General features: G+C 39.3%; 1 protein-coding gene across 4 annotated transcripts in view; it reads right to left on the bottom strand.

Annotated features, from left to right (window-relative positions):
- Positions 1-23,216, bottom strand: part of DYNC1I1 (dynein cytoplasmic 1 intermediate chain 1) — a 338,688-nt gene that overhangs the window by 272,116 nt on the left and 43,356 nt on the right. For 2 of the 4 annotated variants that reach the window (XM_007450661.1, XM_007450663.1), the window contains exons 3-4: positions 17,769-17,883; positions 14,944-15,034 (exon numbers count right to left, since the gene is read on the bottom strand). In XM_007450661.1, the coding sequence (XP_007450723.1) occupies positions 14,944-15,034; positions 17,769-17,883 (206 nt within the window). Of the gene's footprint in view, positions 1-14,943; positions 15,086-17,768; positions 17,884-23,216 lie in introns of all 4 variants that reach the window. The other 2 variants (XM_007450660.1, XM_007450662.1) reach the window with 1 other exon arrangement.

Below are 23,216 nucleotides of genomic sequence, written 5' to 3'. Positions count from 1 at the left end.
TGAACCAGGAGAATAACTGGTTTCCTCGGGTCACTTACTGCAAATACAACGCATTAGGTTTCGAGGCTCATGGGTATTTTGTTTTTTATTTATATATTACACCAAGATGGTGACCAACAATAATATCATTTGTCTCTAAAGATGCCAGGGATATCTTAGACCTTCTAAATATTTCACAAGAGATAGCACAAAGTATCAATAGTTACCAAGGTTACCAATAATTATCAATTTCCCTTGTTATTTCTCCATCACATAAAAGGAGATAAGTAGCTCTTCCATGAACAGAGTGCACACAAGGACCTTTCTCAGGCAGGACCTTTAAATTCCCTGCACGTTAAGTAGTTACAGGTGAGTCAGGCGTAAAGTTACCTGGTAGAAAAACGATGGACAGTAGGGACTTTGGGGTCAGGCATCTGAGACTCAAATTGAGCCTCTAGGACTTACCAGCTGTGTGACATTGGGCATGTTGCTTAAGTTCTCAACCCCTGCACCCTTTTACTTGCTCTGAGTGTGGCCCACAGACCAGGAGCATGAGTGTCTCAGGGAGTTTGTTGGAAATGCCAAGACTCGGGCCTCACCCAGACTCACTGACTCCACACTACAGTGTAATAAGGCCCCAGGTGATGTGATTTGTGGGCACCTTGAAGTCTGAGAAGCCCTGCTCAGTTTCCTTGTCTGTAAGGATTTCCCACGACTTATGAGACAATTCATGACCTGGCTTGTAGCTATCTTCCCAATTTATCTCTAAGTGCTGCCCCCTCCCTCACTGTGTCTTCCCTGATGTTCTTCCCCCAAAGAGCTGTGTGGTTCATGCCTTTGCTTGTTCCTGTCTTTTGGCTCAAATGTCACCTGCCCAGAGAGGCTTTCCTTCTCTCACCACCCTACCCCAAGCAACAACACTTCCTTGTCACTCTTCATCCCGTTCTCTTATCCTGCTTTACTTTCTTCATAAAGTATCTTCACCTATGATTTTATTATACATCAGCTTATTTATGACTGTTTGTTGTTTAACTCTGGACTTAAGTCTCATAATGACAGGAGCAGCTATATCTCTACATTATAGGGATATATGCCTAGACCCATGCATGGCATACACGTTTATATAATACAGTATTAGCTGAATGAGTGGATGGATGGATGGACTCTCTCTGGATTTCTATAGGGACTACATGCAATTATACCTAAAAAATACAAAGTAATTATTTGATAAACAGTAGTTGCTCTTACTATACCACATCCACTATAACTACTCCCAATGTTTCTTTGAGTCAGTGCCCCCCCACCTAAGCTCCTCTGGTATAAGTATCGGAATGCAGTTTCATAGTTTCCCTTATTAGTTCTGGTCATGCTCTTGTCCTCTTACCTAAATGCACTGAAAGATGACAGCTGAAGTGAGAACACAAATTGGCCATTGTTTCTTAGACCAATGCTTCTCAAACTTTAATGCACAGATATCTGGGAACATTGTTAAAAATGCAGATTCTGATTTAGTAGGTCTGGGGTGGCCTGAGAGTCTACATTTCTAATAGCTCCAAGGGATGCAGATGCTGCTGGTCTGTGGACCACACTTCGAGTAGCAAGGTCTGGACTTAGATCAGTAGTTTTCAAATTCTAACATGGATCAGAATAACCTGGAGGGATTGTTAAAATACAGATGCTGATCCTCTAGCCCAGGAATTTTGATTTCAGTAGTTCTGGGGTGGGACCTGAGAATTTGTATTTCTAACAAGTTCCCAGGTAATGCTAACAGCTGACCCTGGAACCACCTTTAGAGAATGACGGGGCTAGACTACTGCTTCCATTAGTCAGGCAGAAAGCATCACTGATCCTCAAGTACATCAGTATCTAAACCAGTGATTTACTCAAGACTGGCCTAAGGCCCAGGCCATTTTCAAACCAATTAAATCAGAATGTCTCTGGTGGGACCCAGGCATCTGGATTTTTTTAAACTCTCCAGGTGATTCTCATGTAGAGCCAGCAGTGAAAACTACTGCTCTGCACTCATTCTCTGTCCAATGAAAGCAACTCTCCCTGGCTCTGCACGCTGATTCCATCACCTCCTTTCAAATCGGGGAAGTAACCGAATCCATCACAGTGATTCATCCTTGCTGTTCACGTATCACTGGGGATCAAACCTTTTATCTTTATGGATATTTCTTTGGCTATAGACAGAGGAGCAGCCTCTGGCTCTGGATCACTGTGAGAAGCATTCCCTCATAAGGAATGGGATCAGCTCCTTTGCCCTCAGGTTTCTGATGGGACAACTTTTATTGGCCTTTTTTCGTTCCTCCTAGGCAGGTGAAGAATGTGGCAGCTCCCAGGTGGTCACAGCTATTCTGTTATTTATCCGACAGTTCACCTGAACTCTCTGTATCCTTAAAGAAGTAAAAACGATGATTCTCTCAGAATCACTCACTTCACAAGTCCACAGATTAGCAGTGTGGAGTTTGCATTTTACTCAGCCAGAACAACAAAGGAGGTCTCTGGCACTAACCCACAACAGTCCTGCCCTCTACCCCAGTCACACATGTGTTCCCCAGTAAAAGAAATCATAGTCGTTGCCATTAATGAGCAGTGTGGTAAGGAGTCAAGCCGAGGATGCTATCAAGTGTGCTAATTTTTTCTTCTCATTATTCCCATTATTATCTGTGGAGTGGTCAGACTTACACAGAGTGCACTTTTTCTTTGAAAAGGAACTTAAAGTCAGTACAATGAATAAGCAATGTGTTTCGGAGGGTAGCCTAGGAATGTGTATTAAACGTTTGCTGAATTCCTTCTGTGCAAACTTGCAGAAAAACTTCCCTGTAGATAGCAGCACCTTGGAGAGGGCCTCACCTCAGCCTAGGGGTCTTGGCTTGTGTTCTGGGCTCGGCTCCACTGTGTGCCATCAGGAAAGTCTGCTGTCCTTAGCAAAAGGAGGGTGCAGGCCTAGAGGCCCTTTAGGGTTCTTTTCTGCCTGATATGTTAAAACGTCAGATGACTATTAAGCTGCCTTTCTGCTTTCTCTTCTCCAGCTGGAATACTTTTCTTTAACCAACTGACATAGTTCTTACTTTTTAACCATCTTATCATCAAATTACTGTATCATTGAAAGTAAAATGATGGTTTCCCCACAGTTCCTTGGACAGTTTGAAATTTGCCAGGTAGTTTATTTTTTAAATGAAAGAAATAGTAAAATTGTAAGTAAATATATGTGAACTCAATATATTATCACAAAGTATTTTCATACAGAAATCACCCTGTTTACTATAGTAATTAGTTCTAGTTATCAGTCCTCTCTGGAATGGACCAATCAATGCATGCAGGGACAGAATATTTTTATAAAAATACTCATTTAATTGTTCAATGAATTCCTATTAAGAGCCTAATATGTAAACTACTGTGCTAGAGGATTAAAAGAACTCCTAAGGAAACTGCAACTCTTATGGGGAGATAAAACATATAAACAGTTTCGCAGAACAAGGCAGAAAGTAAAACAAGCCCTGTAAGCACCACAGTTATGCTGTGGGACATGGGACTTAAACTTAAGAATCTTATATTTTAGTAAAGGAATGAGACCTATGAATATTTATACCTAATGATATGCATACTGATAATATATACAAGGAAAAAAGTAGTTCTAATCACTTGCCCAGGGCCTGGCAAAGTTTAAAGTTTCAATCAATGTTAGCTGAAAAAAATAAGTAAATGCCATAAGAAAGATTAATACTAATGATAGCTATAATTTCCTTTCAATGAGTGTTTATTCTGTGCCAGCCAGCCAGCCAGGCACTGGACTATACTTTCATTATCCTTTGGAAGCCAGAGCAGGCAGACACCTTCCCTCTTGAAAAGATCAGAGATTCCATTCGAGCTGGTTTTTGAAAGATGGAGCAGGATTGGGACAGAACAAACTCATTTTTCATCAGTGCCTTGTTTATTTTAGGCAGCTGAGTTAGTCTACTAGTTCTAATAAGACTTCTAGATCTAGTAATTGTATTTTAGATGTCAATTTACCAGTTTGTCATGAGAACGATAACTGCCAGGCAGAGCAATTATACAAGCCTGACAAAGTCTTCTCCCCTTGAAGACCAGCTTCCTGGGAAGCCACACAACTTTAGCAGCATCTTTAGAATTAGAACAAGTGAAGCTGAACGTTTAACTATTACGGCTTCTCCCTGTCCTACGCCCATGTCCACATTCTTCAGCAACACCAGACATACCTCCCTCACTTCTGCCAGAGCCTCCATTTTTCCCAATTTCTTGGGATGACCAACAGAACCTGTTTTGATGAATGTAATCTTTCTTTAATTCTGTCAATCAGATTTTGTTCAGTGTTCCTGTCTGGGAAACCATCTTGGTTTTGTTTGCTTATTTTTAAGAGTTGTATTTGTCTGCTCTGATCAATTGTAGGTTGATTTCTTAGGTTAGCTCTCTGAGGGCCCAAGGGAGGATCTCTTTCATATGGAACCTGCAATTTGCCCAGATCCTGAATAACCCAATAATTCCTTACCTAATCTGGCATCCTCATGGCTCTATGGTCCCATGGTTGGATCAGCAGTTCTGGACACACCGTTTAAGGTCACATTTCCTAACTTTGTTTCAAAATTCTAGGTACAGGAGCTTCCCACACCATGGAAAATAATCATTCACCTATTTGACCCTAAACATGCCAAACAATGTAGGCTCTGGCATCTCAACTAAAAAGGCCTACCATGTAACAGTTAGTTTATAATTTGGGGAAAATTTGTTTTTCAATATTTCTTTTAAAAAAAAAGAATAAGCAAAACGCCAAAATTCTTCAAACTCGCAGTGACCTATGAAAAGACTAACAGAACTTTATATTTTAAACCTTTTAACAATTCATCACTATCCAGCTTCTTAATAAAATTCTCCCTACACTGGCCCAATATTATTTGCTCAGTTTCAGTTTATTAGATAGAGGAAAGCGAAAATTCAAACGAAACAAACAAAACAAAACAATCCCTGGCCCTCTGCTGAAAGTATAACTTAAGAGTAAAAGACATGATGTCTGTTTTGTGTAACCTTGTTCTCTGATGAGTCGTTAATTTCTTCCTGTTCAGCAGCAAGTTAGTGGTTTCTTCTTCCCATCTTTTTTGTACTCCAGAGTAGACAGTCTTAATATTCTTCCCTTAAAGAATATCTTTGCTCTTACATTTTTTTTTGGTTTTGGTTATAAGAAAGAGATGTCTGATAAATACTTGGAAGGCAGTAGTAAAGAACTGTCATTTGTAATGATAGTATTCAATGCGGCTGAGGCACGCTCATATACTGCTGGTGGCATTTTAAATTAGTACAGTTCTTTAGGAAAGCAATATGCCAATATGGAGCAAGAATCATAAACACAGAATTACTCCAGGACTCGTTTCACTTCCAGGAACTCAGCCTACGGAAATAAAATAACACAAGCAATAATAACAAAAATGATGACAATGATGATAACAACGACCTCCAAATTATCAAATCCCAAGGCTAATTCTTCTTTCTCAGCCTTGATCTCTATGATTCTGGTGACTATTTTCTCCTTCATAGCATGTTATTTCGTTTAGTTTTCCTGACCCTAAAAATCTTGTCTCTTTTCCTCCTCTCTCACTGTAACTTTGGAAGGGTCCTTATTCTGTCCATCCCCGTAAAGACAGACATTCCCCAACCAGGGTTATTTCTTCTCCCCTCACCTCTATACTCTAACTGTAGGTGATCCCAAAGATGTCCATATATCTTCAGCAAAAAATAACCCCAACGTCCTCATCACCCTTGAACTCCAAGTCCCACCTTTTCACATGCTTTTTGGACATATCCATCTGTAACACCAAAGCCATTTCACCCTTCCTTGTCTCCTCTGTCTTTCCTTTCCTTCTCTATTGCCACAGTCCTCATTCAGACCTTCGGTCCTTTTTATCAGACCAATGGTTCCCCCAAACTCGTCTGCAAATCTTGAAAGCATTATTAAGATGCAGTGGCCCAGATCTCAACTTAGACCTGTGCCTTAGGTATCTGTGTTTTTAATAAGCTGCCAAGTAAATTCGATAGATAGCCACCAGATACGGAAGCCAGGAATCTGAACTATCTCCAAGGCCATACTTGCCCCCCAGACTCTGATCTCTTTTCATACTGCCTCCTTCACATGCATTCTACATCCCATACTCTTCCTTCCCCCACCATTTTCCTTTGTTTTTGCCTCTCCCATTATCTGGAATGTCCTTTCTCCCACCTCTACTTGTCCAAAGCATAGGCACTATTTAAGGCCCAGCTCAAACGCCTTGCTCTCTAAATATATTTGTCCTCAATAACCTCATTCATAAGTAACTTGTCACTCTATGGGACAAGAACGGAGAAATACCTGCACCTCTTATTTCAGTTCTCTTTGCCAACCTACAACCCACTTGACCTCAATAGTAGCCCTGCATCACACTTTAAGGCCAAGTCTGAAGATGGTCTAAAGGATGTAATAAGCACTGTTACAAAGCCCAGGGGCCTCAGCATGAAGACAAACACACTGTTAGTCCTACCCTACCTTTTTGCCCTGATCCCAGTAATTGGATCTCTGCCTTGTTTCTGTGAGAAATCCTCGCCTTGTACCTCAGTCCTCTAACCACTGCTAATGGTTCCCCTTGACTAAAGTCCACCTTCTGGCAACTAGCCCAGCAACCTTGAACTACCTTGCTATTACCTGGGTCCTCATCTCTCCACTCATCCTGCACCCATCCTATTCAGTTTTTTGCAAGCTGTGCAAGCGTGCACACACGTGCACACAAACACACACATCAATAAACATTTACCTAGTACCTAATATGTGTCAAGACACTAGGTAGGGTAGTAATGAATCAAAAGCACTTGTCCCACAAGAATATACAAGTTAATTATAGATGATCTAGGAATAATGCTTTATGACATTATTGCTCATCTCTATGAGTACAAATATTTAAGAGCTGTAACTACATAGAAACATTTCCTTAGATGGCTTCAAATTAAATATGTCAATTTACTGGAAGTGGGATCTTTAGAAGTAAGAAGAATTCCTCCATCTTTGTATTCCTTGCAGGACTAGCATTTATTGTGTGTCATACAATAAATTCTCAACTATTTATTGAACGAATGTGATGAATGAATGAACAAATGAATGGTCTTTACTTGCCTTTTCTGCAGATGGGTGTGAATTGTCAGGGCAAGCTGATTCCCAAAGAAATAGTTTTTATTTTCTTTATTAAAAAATGAGAGAATAAATCAGGGCATGTCTGCCTAACTCCCTTCATCTCTACCAAGCCACTTACACAGAACTCAGTCTTGTATGGCATAATGTCACCATATGGTGCCAGGAGAATTTTCAGGCTCACTTCCACACTGAAGGACAGCCTATCTTGAAAATGCTGACCTCAAGGCATGAATGGATAAAGAAGCTGTGGTATGCACACATATATATAATGAAATATTATTCAACCATAAAAAAATGAGGAAATCCTACTGTTTGTGACAACATGGATGGACCATGAAGACATTATGGTAATTGAAATAAGTCAGACAGAAAAAGACAAAACTGTATAATCTCAATGATATGTGGAATCCAAAAAAACCAAACAAACTCACAGAAAAAGAGATCACACTCGTGGTTACTAGAGGCAAAGCGTGGGGGAGCGGGAATTAGATGAAGGGGGTCAAAAGGTATAAACTTCCAGTTATAAAATAAGTAAGTACTAGGGCTGTAACATACAACGTGATGATTAAAGCTAACACTGCTGTATGATATACAGGAAAGTTGCTAAGATAGTAAATCCTAAGAGTTCTCATTGTAAGGTGAAAATCTTTTTTCTTTTTTTCTTTCTTTTCTTTTTATTGTACCCATATGAGAAGACGGGTGTTAGCTGAACCTATTGTGCTAATCATTACACAATACATGTAGATCAAACCATCATGCTGTGCACCTTAAACAGTGATGTATGTGAATCATTTTTCCATAAAACTGAAAAGAATGCTGACCATAATGCTAGTCTGTGCTGAGAATGAAAAGAAGTCCAGCTACCTTCTCTACCAATTGAACTTAGCAACTTTTGTTAGTCCCTGAAGCAACCACCTTGGAGCTCAAATTGTCATCTTCTTTTCTCTCTAAGGTGGAGAGACCGCTCAAAGGCAGACTACCGAGCTCCCCTGAGTCCCACAGTTTCTCTGGACTCTTGTTCACATGTCTTCTGTTTCAAACAAATCACTCGTCACTAATCAGATAAAGAAAACAGTTTGGGCCAATGTGAGCATAGTGCCAAACAGAAAGTCTCCAGTCAATGTCATCCCCCAATTTTTTTTCTAAGTGCCGTTTCAAAAAGTAATACAGTGAATAATAAGGACATTTTAAAATCCATCATATCACTCAATCTGTCAGAATCATTAACGTGATGTCAATTAATTAAGAATGACATTTAAATAATGAATTACTGTTTTACTTCCCAGCCTCAATGATTTCCTTACTTTGGTCTGGCAATGACAATGATAAAGATTTCTTCCAGTGTCAGCAGTAAAATTGGAACAGTACAATACACACTTATACCAGGCTCTTTTTAAAAAGCCTCTTTCTTCATTTACTGTGTGAGAATCTTCCCTCTGTTGGCTAAAGCCCTAACGTGGAGCTCTGATATCGGCCACACTAAGCCATACAGGGAGTCCATCTGAGCTGGATTCAAAAAGAAATGCAAGACTTCCCATCACAGAGCAAGGATGTGTTTTCCCCAAATCTTACACAGAGGACCTGCTGTCAAGCAAGCAGTCTCTCTAGAAGAAATCTCAGCAATCCCTTGCTAAAAATAGATGTTTACACCATAACTATAACCATATGGGTACATACAGCACTCTCTGCCTGAGACAGAGTGACAGGATATCAACAATTTTTAACTAATCAGTCTATGTGCTACATAAAGAGAAAACCCTACAGTGTACACTTTATTTTAATTTCCAAAGAGACTGACTTTTAATCAGCCTCGAATCAGTGATTTCAGTCTCCCTGAAGTCCAACTAGCTGGTAGCATCCTGTCAGCTTCTCTTTACATAATGAGCATTTAAGGAATTTTGGATGCACAAAATCTTACTCGTCTTATTAAATTTCCCCCAAGGTTTTGCATTATTGAATTGTACTTTTCTACCTTTACTAAAACCTCCTTACAGTCTTCTGATTCATCAGAGCACCTTAAAAGATAGTGATGTTTTCACCAAAAAGAGTTAAAAATCCTTTGAGGTTCAGTTAGTGCCAGAGAATCCTATGGAATCCAATTGTGGATGAAGTTAAAAGCCCTGAGGGGACTTCCCTGGTGGCGCAGTGGTTGAGATTCCGCCTGCCGATGCAGGGGACATGGGTTCGTGCCCCGGTCCGGGAAGATCCCACATGCCGCGGAGCGGCTGGGCCCGTGAGCCATGGCCGCTGAGCCTGCGCATCCGGAGCCTGTGCTCCGCAATGGGAGAGGCCACAACAGTGAGAGGCCCGCGTACAGCAAAAAAAAAAAAAAAAAGTCCTGAGGATTTTCTGTCGGGCCTTAAGCCCATGTGGTCCCTGAGCACATTTTCCTCTCCTCAAATTACAAGAGAAAAGTGGTGACCAGGTGCAGCCAGCACAAGCTGACCATGAATAAATTATTCTAATTTCCTTAGCTGTGAGTTCAGAGTTCACTAGGCAGTAAGTAGATCAGGGAAAGGCAGAGTTTATCAAATATCTGAATTTTACCCAAAGTATTTTGTCAACATGATACTTAATATTAACTATATAGAGACCTAATGTTCAAACTGAACAGGAGAGGATCTGCAGACATCTGTCCCAGTTCTGATCTGGAGTCCACATGAAGCTGGAAGCCTGAAAGACCTCTAATCCACTCTGTACCTTTGTTCTCCTGTTAAGTGTTTCAGAAGACATTTCTTCTGTTGCTGCATCTAAGGTCCCCTTGGGAGGGGCTTCACCTCTCTAGAGAAAATCTATGGATATAAGTGTTTTGGTTAATAGGTGCTGATAGCTGGGAAGACAGGCATCAATTTTAAATATAATGGGATTATGCTGGGAGCAACTGGGGAAATTTGAAGATGGTATAGATACTAGATAAGATGAAAATGTACTGAAATGGAAAAATAGAGATACCTGAATAGAAAAGTAAGTTCAACAGTTTGTACAGTATGATATCATTTATCGTATATATGATGACATATATATTGTGTGAAAGAATATACACTAAGGTATTAAGAGTGCTAATGCATATTCTCTGTAGGAATACGATTTTTTTCTATTTTGGCCTGTCTATATTCTCTAATTGTATAAAATGAACTGATATTGTTTCTATAATAATAAGAGATTCTTAAAAATAAAATGCGGTGGTATTTGAGTGTCCTTGATTGATTGGAAAGTAGAACTTAGTGATGGTGTTAAGGCTACAGAGGGTCCAAAAGGAAGATAGAAATCAACTGTATTACTATCCGTCCACCCCATGCCACTTGTCACAAAAGACAAGCATGAATAATCTCCCCTATGACTGTTTTTTTAAGGATGTTACGGGATGGGTGTTATTGTAACAAGAGATTGCACAATACGTTATCACACTGAGACATATTTTACCTTTGAAATCCTTTTGAAAGTCTTCCTCTTGAATCAGGTTTGGGACACTGTGTAGCCTATGCTCTGGTACACAGTAAACTTTATGATGTCAATACTCTCCTAGCTTCCACAGGCCAGTGCAGCCTCTAATTTAGTTTTGTCACTGAGACGTCTAAGGAATCTCAGCCAAACATGAGAAGAGCCCTAGTGCAAAGTCCCTTGTGAGCCACCCATGTGAATAAGAATAAATGTGGGCTGAATGATTCTCATTTAGATTCATTTCTGGTTGAATACCTGAAGGTTAGGGATTAAGGGCTGGGCTAAATCCAAGTACGAAAAAACTAACAGTAATAGCTAAAACTCACATATACTTAATATATGCCAGCCTCCTTTCCAAGTGCTTAACAGATATTAATTTGTTTAATCACAGTAACCTAACGGAGTCGGTTGTGTATCATTTATATGGATTGTCGTTAGAGCTGATGTAGGGTTGAGGTATAGATTGTGGAAACTCGTATCATCCTGCCCAGGTTCAAACCTAGCACTGTAGCTATGTCCTGTGTGAGCTTGAGAAAATTACTTATTCTCTCTGTGTCTCAGTGCCCTGATCTGTAAAAAGCAGGAGGATACTTGATTCATTCAACAAACTTTTAATGAATACCTACTACATGGATGCAACCGCAAATATCACTTACTCCCTGCTCTCAAGGACCTGTCATTCCCTGAGGAAGAGAGACATGTATTCAACTAACCATAAGTCATTCTTGTTTGAGAGCTATAAAGTGCTACTGCTTCACTCTCATGTATAAAGGATGTAAGCTGTTGGTTTGAAATTAATATTCTTTATCATATTGAGAAAAACATTTCTATTCCTAGTTTACTAAGTTTTAAAATATGGGACTAGATGTTTAAGTTTTGCCAAGTACCATTTCAGAATATACTGCAATATTTACTTTTCCCTCTTTGACCTTTTCCTAGGCTGAATTATGGTAACATATTTTCCTATACTAAAATATCCTTGAATTATTTCATCAATCCCAATTTTTGAGTCAATATCCCAAGCATAACATTGTATCCTTTTAATATTGTGTTGGATTCCAGTTGCAAATAGTATGTTTAGGATTTTTTTCATCTACGTTTATTGATAAAACTAGTCTTTTAAATTTTTTATTAATAAATTGATTTTTTTGAAACCCAAGAGCTTGTTCTTTTGTCCAGTATATTTAAATGAGCAATGATTAATTGGTTCTACAAAAACTAATTAAGAGAGAAGAATCACAAATGTAAGTTGTAAATGAGAAGCAGGCCATAACAACAGAAGCAGAAATTGGAACACAAATAATGAATGACACTGTAAGTTTAAAAATTAAATCACACTAGTATAATTGAAAAATTATTAGATATATCTACTCTATTCACTCAATTTAGAAAATTTACTTAACTGCTCTTAAAAATCAATAAAAGAAAATTTTGTTATACCTGATTTTTTAAAGCACTATTTTAACCTTCTCTTTATAATAGGGTACATTAAGTATGCCCATTTCCAAATTAACCACTTACAGGGCTTATATAAGAAATGTTTCCCAATTTTGGCTCTGTAAAGAAAATTGTAGTTTTGGTTTGAAATGTTGGCAAATGAATGACAGAATTTATGTGCCCCTTTAGGTAGGACCAGATATGTTGATTTGACTCCTAAGTTATCTTCTGAAAGATTTTCCATTTTTCAAAAGGTCCAAAATTCTACACAAATATGCAAATTTATGACTATAGAGTTACATTCTTAGGAATTACCAAGTTTTTTCTCAGCCTCATGTTTTATGAAGTGTTAAGAGTTAATAGTAACTGTTTTCAAAAGATGTTTCTTCTACAGAAAAAGACATTCCAAGTGCAATTTTAAAAACTGAAATATAACATTCTTCTGAAATTTAACTCATATATATTTCATGGAAGCAAAAACATAAATTTGGGCAGAATGCTCCTAAGTTCAAAACAAGGGTGAGGGGCTTCCCAGGGGGCGCAGTGGTTGAGACTCCGCCTGCCGATGCAGGGGATACGGGTTCGTGCCCCGGTCCGGGAAGATCCCACATGCCGCGCAGCGGCTGGGCCCGTGAGCCATGGCCACTGGGCCTGTGCGTCCGGAGCCTGTGCTCCACAACGGGAGAGGCCACAACAGCGAGAGGCCCACGTACCGCCAAAAACAACAACAACAACAACAACAACAAGGGCAAGATTTACTAAGCTATTCCTAATGCTGTCTGAAGCCAATTTTATCCTTCGTTTTTCTGAAAATCATCATATCCTCAATGCCAGTTTCCTTGCATTTCTATGAAACCTGCACTTAGCAAGGGAGATATTCATTGACTTCTAGTTGCCTACTCTTGCCAGAATGTTCCTATAAAGAATTGAAGCTAGTTGGAGTTTATGGAGTTTGTGTGGGGTAGGAGTAGACAGCGCCTCTTCCAAAGTGATTAAGTTAAAAAATCATGTAAGAAGGGGAAAGAAATATGTTCTCTCAGAAGGAATAACTGCTGCTGTCCCCAGAGTGCTAACAGCATAGGTCAGCTTTCTCTAGAAGTTTTCAAAAGGGCTCATCAACTATGAAGTCAGTAATAGAATTTAATGCTGCCAACTGCACCCCTTGACACTAAGCATCACTGACACAACACCATCGTTGTACAGAAACAGGTAAATATATTAACTTAATGACAGGCCAACGACCCCCTAAGTAATGTGATTATATTGTGCCTGCTCTTGTATAAATGTTAGATGGTACATGCTGTGTTATTATTACTTTTTTTCCCCCTCAAAGACCTTCTGAAGTGTTCAAAACAAAAGATGAGAGAAGACGTGTGCTACCCCAAATCACAAAGGTGATATACTAACATAAACCAGCCTGGTGCCCACAAAAGTCTCTACTTTCACTTTTCTCAAATTGAAAGCAGTGTCCACTGGTTTCAAAAGGCCCTATCAAAACAAAACACTCAAGTCTGAAACACACCAACAGGCAGATACTGGTGAGATCAATTCAGTCTTACACGTTGGTTTCAGAAAGCAAAAAACAGGCCTACAGCACAGACTAATACTATTCTCATTTCCATAGTTTTCTCTACCAAAATTGCCTACGCTTTCCTGGAAACAATGGACTTTCAGAACATAATGCTTGTGATAATGTGTTAACAGAGAAAAATGCAAAATTGTATACCTCTCCTCCAGGAACATATATGGTGGCAAGAAAGGTACACAGGTAGACAAGGTACATTGACAAGGCAAAGGCTGATTTCTCAGAATGGTGGTGTTGTGGATGACTGTTTCTTTTATTTGAAATTTTATTAAAATATTTCATGATTTTTAAAAAATTAAGAGTCAAAGAGAGAGGTCACAAACTGTCAACAAGATCTAGCCCACAACTACTTTTAAAAAAGTCATTAACAGTTAACATTTAGGAGACTGTTGTGCAAATACTTGAATTTTTAGCTTCTCATGAAAAATTGAAAGATGTGGAAAAACTGGGTCCATGTTCCCACCTGAGCTCAACCAGCCTGAGCTGTGAGGAGACATCTGACCTTTATAAAGGGAGTGCTTGCTAACCAGCTGCCACAGGCCCCCTCCCCACTCATCTCTATCACCTGCCTATAGGCACCCTCATGCGGGAATCCTGCTGGAGGCACCTGGATTAAGAAAGTTTCCATGACTCCATGCATATTAATGAGCCTTCTCCTTTCTCTCGTTACATTTTGGATGTCCCCTCAGTGGTCAAATTAGAGAATGTCTATATCCGCTTTGAGAAGCTAATTACATCATCTTGGAATATACCTAGTGTAATAAAAATTTGGCAACTGACAAAAAGCAGAGCAGTCAATCCTGATGATTATAATAATTAGTAATGATAAAAAAACACTTTGGGGACCCAGTTCTCAGATTCATCAACTCTATTAAGCAAATAAACAAGACTTTTGAAAAATTAAATTTAGGGTTAGAACATCTCAACGTTCTAGTCGTAAAGATTCTCGTGGAAACCAAAACCAAAGTGGAATAAGAAGAAGCAGGATATATATTCCATTTGTCTTTGGTCCTTCCCTGATTTCTTTTAGGCCTAAGCTAATGGACATGTTTGTGTTTGTGAAACAAGATACATGGTGCTAAATTAGCCCATTCACGGAAGGATAATATATGTTTATCATTTCTAGGGTTCAAATTCAATGCTATGCCACCAAAAATAGTAAGCCACCATAAATGTAAGCATAAAATGACTGATACGTTGAAGATGCATGCACATTTAACAGTGTATAACAGAATGATGTGGTTTTCAGGCCTTTCTTTTGGCGGGGGGCGGGGGGGCTTGTGTTATTGACACCCCACCATGGCCTTTGTAAAGGGAAAATTCTTACCTTGTCAATGGTCCCAGGTCGCCTGAGTCTTGGCTTCCAGCTTCACTGGGAGTGCTCACTGATTTCGAGGAGGGAGACATAGGGGTTGGGACTAAATAATGAAAATAACAGGTATCCCATGTTAAAAAATGCAGCGACTGCACTGGGGAAGAGCAGCGTCAGACAAATCAAAACAAATGGGCCCAAATTAAAGTGGTTGTATGGCCAGGAGAGATTGAGATGGGATAAGGAAAAAAAAAAAAAAAAAAAAAAAAAAAAAGGAAAGAAAAGAAAAGGAAGAAAGTCAAGTGAATTTTTCGTATTTTGGAAATTAAAATTTGAAATGAATTTAGACAGAATTAACTTAGGGATTCTAAGGCCATGTCCACCTTAACAAAGTAACATGGAGAATCAAAACAGTTATCCAGATAATTCAAGTCAAATCTCTCTCTAGCATGAACTATCCAGATAATTCTAATTCTCCACTTTATTTTGTTAGTATAGATGTGACCTATTAAAAAATAAAATGAGGTGTCTATAAAACTTTAAAAGATTATAAAATAAGTGATTCTGAATAATTTTAAATGGTCACAGGGAGTCAGAAAAGGCTGTTATATGTCTGCATTTGGAGGGAGATCTATTGTCCATGGAGTATAAACTGCATTTGCTGTGAGAGACTAAGTGACAGATAGAGGAAGGGTAAATGTTGAACCTGGTAATTTAAAAATCTCTTTCAAAACAAAGCAAAATGCCAGGCTGCTTTATTTTTACACTTAATTAACAGTTTCATCCCGTCGTAATGTTTACTGTGTTTGTGAATTGTGTTCCTTTGCTTCTGGCAGCTCTAGAAAGCACTGCCATGTGCACATAAGCAAACTGCCATTCTGCAGACAGGAGAAGCAAGTTCAAAGATCAAGGTCAGTGCAAGCTGAAAGTCTGAGAGCAAGGATAATAAAAGAAAAAAACTAAAGGAAATGCAAATGTATTTTTTTCTCTATCCTTCAGGTACAAGCCAAATGTCCTTCAGATAGAAGCTGCACCAAATAGCCAAGGTGGCTCCAGGCCAGATGAGAACAGGTTCTCAATATCACACATGCCAAAGAAGCCATATGGGCAGAAAGAAACTTCAATACGTAGTGTAGATTGCCATTTGGTTTCAATCATGTGCAATTTCCTTTTATTTATTTAATAAGGTAAAGGGTTTAACTATTTTGTCCAAATCCTATAACACAATGGCAGATCTGTCAAGTAACTAGGAATTTTCACGTGGTTCTACAATTAATTCACTGATTACCCTCTGCAATAAGTCAGAGGGTCAGTCGGAGACATGGATGAAAATTGAAAATGGAGTCCACCCTTGCCAGGGCCCTTTGGCAGGGATGCAGGGATAGTTCAGAATTTGGTCATGGTTTAGGGATGTTTAAACTGTTTTGCTCTTAAGGTTTAATTGCTGGCTTTATGCAGGTTAGGGGAGAATAGATATTCCACTATTGGGTTTAACCAGTGTTCACATTGCAGCAGAACTTCAAAGGCTATTTTGAGGCAAAAATGTAATTGCAAAGTGTCTAATATATATCACTTGTCAACTAAGTAATAAAAAAATTTGTCAGCTCCTCAAAGAAGGTCCATCACTCAAATATCCCATAGTTTACCTCTTTCATACCACAAAGAAGCTAACAAAATAATCAACGTCTTATTTGGGTTTATTATATCATTGTTAGACATATGATTTTACCTACTACAAACTGAGGTTGAGTATAAAATGCCTTTTCATGGTGTTTTAGTTTTGTGTGTATGTATTAAATTATATTCAGCAATACTTAATAATTTGTATGCTTATGACATATTATTGCTCTTTTTCTTACTTATAGTGATATAAACATTTGCCATTTTGTTGTACATGGGATAATTTTTATTGTTAAGTAATTATGGAAATACATGAAAATTTATTTTAATATAAAAGCCAATGATGGAAATAAAAGAAGACAAACCACTGATAAAAGGAGACCTGTACTGCATCTATTTATATGTATTACTTCTAAAGTTTTTGTTTTACTATATTGGATATCACAGTCTTACAGACACCCTAGGATTACTCTAAAATGTATGGAAAGCAAACGGATAAAGAAAAATAAAATAACTTATCACATGAGTGATACATAGTTAAGTGACAGAGTAAACACATTATGTACAAGTCACCTTCAACACAAATAAAACAAATAGTTCAACATCCAAACCCTGGATAAAATGAGGTCATGGATAATTAACTAGGAGTGAATGAGTTGGAGGAAGGGTGCTGCAGTAAAAATGCCGATGAGCAATGAAACCAAGATATACAACAGAGTCAAAGAAATTTAAACTTGTTAATTAGCTGCTAATCTGTCACCCTTCTAAGTTTTCCTTCAAATCTACCATCGAGCATTCTATTTTCATCATGGAATAACTATGTCTGTGGTGGTTATGAAATTCATAACCAGATTCACAGTATTTAGGCTGGCAGAGAGAGGCAGGGATTCAGCAATGAAAATGAAGAACAATTCTTTTTTCTTAATTTCGAGATTTCTTGTTATTTACCATGTGGCAACTCATTTAACAAATAACACAGTGGAGAAGGTTGACTGCAGAATCAGCCAATAAGCAGCAAACTGCTAACAACTCTACAACCTGTCCTCCTATTTCCTTCCAGCCCCCTCAATTCCAAAATTAAATACATCTGACCCATAAGCCAAAGCATTTCTTACAAAATAAAAACAAAAATAGACGTAAAAGAACAGTAAATGCTGGACATGGTATATCCCACACAAGTCAAATCTGAGGAAATAGTAACACAAAGCACTTTTAAGTACCTAGAGGGGGCTCCGGCGATATCCCAATGCTTTGCAGCAAAGCCTCTGTCTCTCGGCGTTTGCGATCCAGGTCAGAGTCATCCTGAACTGGTTCTTTCTTCTGCTGCATATCAGCCTACAAAAAGTAGATGCCAGTAAGAAAAGTGAATAACAGAGTTAAAGGTATGCTTTTCCTGGCTGAAACTGGTAAATGCATGGCAGCAAACACCAGGCAAAAGCCCTAAATAGATATAATCATGTGTATAAAGGATGAAAAAACATTGTAACTGCTCCATTTAATAATCACTAACCCAGTACTTTCTCCTTTGGTTGAAGGCTTTTTCCTGTCTCTATCACAGGGTAAGAGAGTTTTTCTCACTTAGTTTCGGAAGAAACCATCACGGCAAAATATTTCTAACTGGGATGTGATTTTTTTAAAAATTCTGTCTGTTTTTTTAAACATTCATGGCTCACATTTGGAATTATGCAAACAAGGAATTATTGGGGTCTGGCTAAAAAGTAAAATTAGTTATGAAAATCTGTTACTGTACAATACACTATTATATCAGTAATCTAAGTTTACCATGGTTTAAATAAACCAGGCTAAAATGTTTATTAAAGCATTTGAACAATACTGATGTAAGTATTGTTGCTTAATTCTAATTTTTTTTCTAAATATTGACATATGTCGTGAATTTTCTAATTTATTAATTTATTTATTTATGGCTGTGTTGGGTCTTCGTTTCTGTGCGAGGGCTTTCTCTAGTTGTGGCGAGCGGGGGCCACTCTTCATCGCGGCGCGTGGGCCTCTCACTATCGCGGCCTCTCTTGTTGCGGAGCGCAGGCTCCAGCCGCGCAGGCTCAGTAATTGTGGCTCACAGGTCCAGTTGCTCTGCGGCATGTGGGATCTTCCCAGACCAGGGCTCAAACCCGTGTCCCCTGCATTGGCAGGCAGATTCTCAACCATTGCGCCACCAGGGAAGCCCAATTCTGATTTTCATAGGCTTCCATTATACATATTAACTCAAAGGAGAAAATTATTGTGTAGAAAAATACAAAACAAAAAATCATTTAGGAGAGAGACATTCTTTCCCCAAGTTCTATCTTAAAAACACATCTTGTCTGAGCCTCTTATGGTCAGATCCAGTTTGTCTTTTTATAGGATAGCAACAAGTCAAAATACAGGTTAAAGAAGGTTAGTGGTGGAATTCTGGGGGGAATTCTCGGGTCTCTTTTCTTTTTCATAACACAATTACTACTTAAGACAAGGCATTTGCCCCACATCTGAAACACGATAACATCCTATTTGATGTGCAGCTACCTCACGACAAGGCTTTGTGAGTTTACAGGCATGAAGTTGTCTTAGAGCTTGTCAAAAGCCAATTATCCAGTTATCAGACACACCTTTCTCCCCAGGGGCAAGCCGGGCTCCCTAACAGACACATTACCTCTTTCAGGAGTGCAAAGTACATTTCAGAGCAGTGAAGCATAATTTCTGTTGTGGCATCTAAAGCAGAAAGAGTTCATGCAAACTTGACTTACTCCCAGATGGTAACCTACACCCCAATTATAAGTAAAATGCATCTTTGCACATAGTGCTAGGCTCAAGGCTTCTGTTATTATTCGCCTCAGGCTTAAAATGCAGTCATATGTTTGAAGTCTACCTGTCATCTGAGGGAAAACTGCCATTATGGGGATCGATAAGGGCTAATGAGGATACTAGAAGATTCAGGCACTCTCATATAACCCAGAATTCTGAAGCGGCAGTTTAATCTTGGAAGATAGCAAAGTTCACGTTCTTTCCCAATTTTAACATTTAAACTAGCAAGTTCCAAAGCTTATGCATACAACAGAGGCAAAGACAGAACTAAGATAAGAAAAAGGATCTTGCAGAGTGAGGATCTATATCAGTATTCACATACCATAAAGTTAAAAAAATGACTGAAGGAAAAGGGGGAAGTGAAAGAAAAGGGAATTATCACTGCCACTGCTAAAATACAAATGAAAAAACGAAGATAAGCAAAATTCAACTCAGAAAGCCAATACAGAATAGCATGGTTTTACAGTGAAGAGTTAAGCCATAACTGGACTGTCAGCTTCACTGAGAGCAGATAACGTGTTTATTTTGTTCACCACTATATCCACACATCCAGATCAAGGCTTGACACAGTTGATGCACAATTATCAATAAAAAATGTGTTGAATGAATGAATATTCTGCCTTTGGTAATTGCTCTTCTATAGCTACAGAATCTAAGAATTACACACCATTCAGAGCAGTTTCCACCAGCTATATCCCATTCAGTAAGCCCCTTTACACCACCACTGTGAGGAGGAGTCATCTAAGTTTCCAGTGACCCAGTGCTCATAACAAAGCCACTTTTCCTCATCCTTTCAACAAAAACTTATTTAAGGACAACGGAGTGCCGGTGGTAATGAATGCGAGAGATTCTAATGGAGCTTATGTACAGTGAACAGAAAAAGATCCATCTAATCTTCCTTTTGAATAAACTTAGGGCATAATATCTATAACCTTCTGTCATGTATGTCCTATGCAGAAAGGCACAGAATCTGGGTTTTTTTGTAATTTATTCTAACTTTAATCATTTTTTAAAATAAATTTATCTATTTATTTTTTTATATTTATTTTTGGCTGCGTTGGGTCTTTGTTGCTGCACACAGGCTTTCTCTAGTTGCAGTGAGAGGTGGCTACTCTTCATTGCGGTGCATGGGCTTCTCATTGCAGTGGCTTCTCTTGTTGCGAAGCATGGGCTCTAGGCGCGTGGGCTTCAGTAGTTGTGGTGCGTGGGCTCAGTAGTTGTGGCTCACGGGCTCTACAGCGCAGGCTCAGTAGTTGTGGCGCACGGGCTTAGTTGCTCCGCGGCATGTGGGATTTTCTCGGACCAGGGATCGAACCTGTGTCCCCTGCATTGGCAGGCAGATTCTTAACCACTGTGCCACCAGGGAAGTCCTAACTTTAATCATTAAGCATTCAAAAAACATATTAGAACATAAACTGGGTGTCAACACGCATGGCCAGACATTGTGCAAAAATAGCACACCCGAACTCCACCTCCAATGTGTCACTCCCACGATACAAGGTGTCTCTACAACTCATTCTCTGCCTTCTGCCTTTTTTAATTCTTAAGGAAACAGACAATATGACAAATATTAGTGAGGATATATGTCCATCTAGACGTAACAGAAGCTTAGGAAAGCTATCAACACTCAAAGCTGACGAGGAAAAATGCAAAGTTAGGTAACTGGGACTTATTGGAAATAAAGGCAGTTCCTAACTGTTACCAACTAGCACCTTAAACTAAACAATGTGTTACTTCATCCAAGGCAGTTATACCAAGACCTAATCATGAAACCTCTGGTTTTTTCCAAGTAAATACTACAGAGTCCTAATACATTTTAATGACTCAACAAGGAGTTTTTGCATACTAGTAATTTAAAATATGCTCGGTGTCTCTCCCAGAAAATGGTATTTCTGCTTGTGAAGAGTCATCACAGCTGAGACCCAGAGAGGGTATGTGAAGAAAGAAAATTTGTCAGCCGAGAATTGTCAGTCATTTTTCCAAAGACAGCTGCACAGCTTTTAGACGAACAAGTGAGGAAAGCTCAGGAAGCCTCTGTCCATCTTACCTTGCAGCAATTTGGCAGAAGGCCAAGGACAGGACGAAATTTCAGGGTGGCCTCATTAAGCATACCTCATTGCTTTAAAGCCAATTTTTCATGACATTGGCTCTGTGTCTTAAATGGTGACCACTATATTTATTTTAAAATCAGATTTCATCCATAATACCACAACCAAGAAAGCAGTTGACATCCAAAGACGCAGAGAGTGTAATGTTACACATGTACACAGTTTTCTGGATTCTGTAGAGACAACCAACCTGGGTGGTCCCAATTCACACTAGTTTTCAGTCATGGCACAAAACTGTCACTCAGATTAGCATTAAAGAGCATTTCGTTTCCTTTTATTCTAAACTTGTTTTATTTAAAATATAAGCCTAAATAAAGTTTGAAAATATCAAACTTAAAAGCTTAAGGCTATTTCTAACTCTCTACAAACAACTAAAACTAGAAAATCTTAAACTTAGGAGTCAATGACCGTGGCCAGTTAACTAGAGCATTCCACAGACTCGGGATCTGAAGCTTCCAAGGAAATTTGCAGAAAAAAATTCCGGTCCTTGGAAAGAATGTCTGTGACCAGCATCTCAGACCTGCCCTAACTAGTTTAGGTGTTCATTCATTCATTCACTCATTAATTCTATAACCCTTTCTTGAAGGCCTACTATGTGGCAGGATCTGTGCTGGACATTGACTCAGTAATGAAAAAATACAACCCTGTCCCCAAAAGCTTGTGCTCTATTAGGAGAAAAAGACAAATGAACAAGTAAATGGTGCTAAATAATTTGATAAGGTCAAGGATACGGTGCAGGACTAACTCAGTCATGTGTTAAGAGAAAGGTATTAGAGAAGGCTTTCCAGAGGAAGAGACATCTGAGATGAGAACTGAAAGACACATGGTTAACAGAACAGCAAAAGCCAAGGGAAGAGAATGTTCATAAACTTCCTGTCAACAGAGAGCATGGCTCATAAGGTGTAATGTAACAAGCTGAGTCTGCCTGTAATGTGGATTTAGGGAAAAAGGAGACGGAATGGAAAGGGGAGAGCTACTGTGCCTGTCTAGGACCCATGATCAGTGTAAGCTGGAGAAGGGGTGGTGAAAGAATGACCCCAGGTTTCTGATTTGGACAACTGGCTTGGCTGGAAGAGGGGGTCCTTCCTGAGACTGGAGATAAAGGGGGACCACTTCTGAGGCTTAGCCCCCAGGGGCATAAGAGCATTTGAAAAAGAAGGATCAGAAGAGGTTATTTCCAGTTTTCTTTCAGCTACAAAATGCCATCATCCCAGGAAACTAGGGGCCTTGAATTGTAAGACTCTTCTAATAATGGGGCATTTTTGAATAATGGCCTCCCTAGCATTGATCCTGACGAATGTATGCAGCCGTTCTATGGGCCCCATTTAGGGCCCATCTCAGGAGCAGAGTAACAGCTGTTTCTCACCAGATCCTCTGCGTCTTTCACTGCTCTACATCATCTCCTCGGAATCTCACACAACTCCATGAGGAAGGGCCCACTCTTCTCTCCATTTTACAGAAGGGAAACCAGGTTCAGAGAAGTCCCAGAGTCACTCAAGGCCATTCTGTGAAGGGCAGAGCCAGGTTTCCTAGCCACATTCAACTTGAAAGCCTCTGTATAACCACTGAGTTCTACTGCCTCTGCCTGACAACACTGGCTTCTCAGAACAAACCAAGTCGTCACAGTCTGACCCAAGGAAAGATCTTTTGTGGGGGAGACGGGCTGTAGAGGGACAGGACTGAAAGCCAGGACACACCTTCAGGATGATGCAGTGCAGTGGATGCCAAAATCTGGTCCTATTTCAAATCAGAGACTCTGGG

Source organism: Lipotes vexillifer, unplaced genomic scaffold (genome assembly GCF_000442215.2).
Source record: "Lipotes vexillifer unplaced genomic scaffold, Lipotes_vexillifer_v1.1 scaffold172, whole genome shotgun sequence".
Taxonomy (NCBI): domain Eukaryota; kingdom Metazoa; phylum Chordata; class Mammalia; order Artiodactyla; family Lipotidae; genus Lipotes; species Lipotes vexillifer.
The sequence above is the reverse complement of the archived record's forward strand: the minus strand, read 5'-3'. Positions and strand labels throughout refer to the sequence as shown.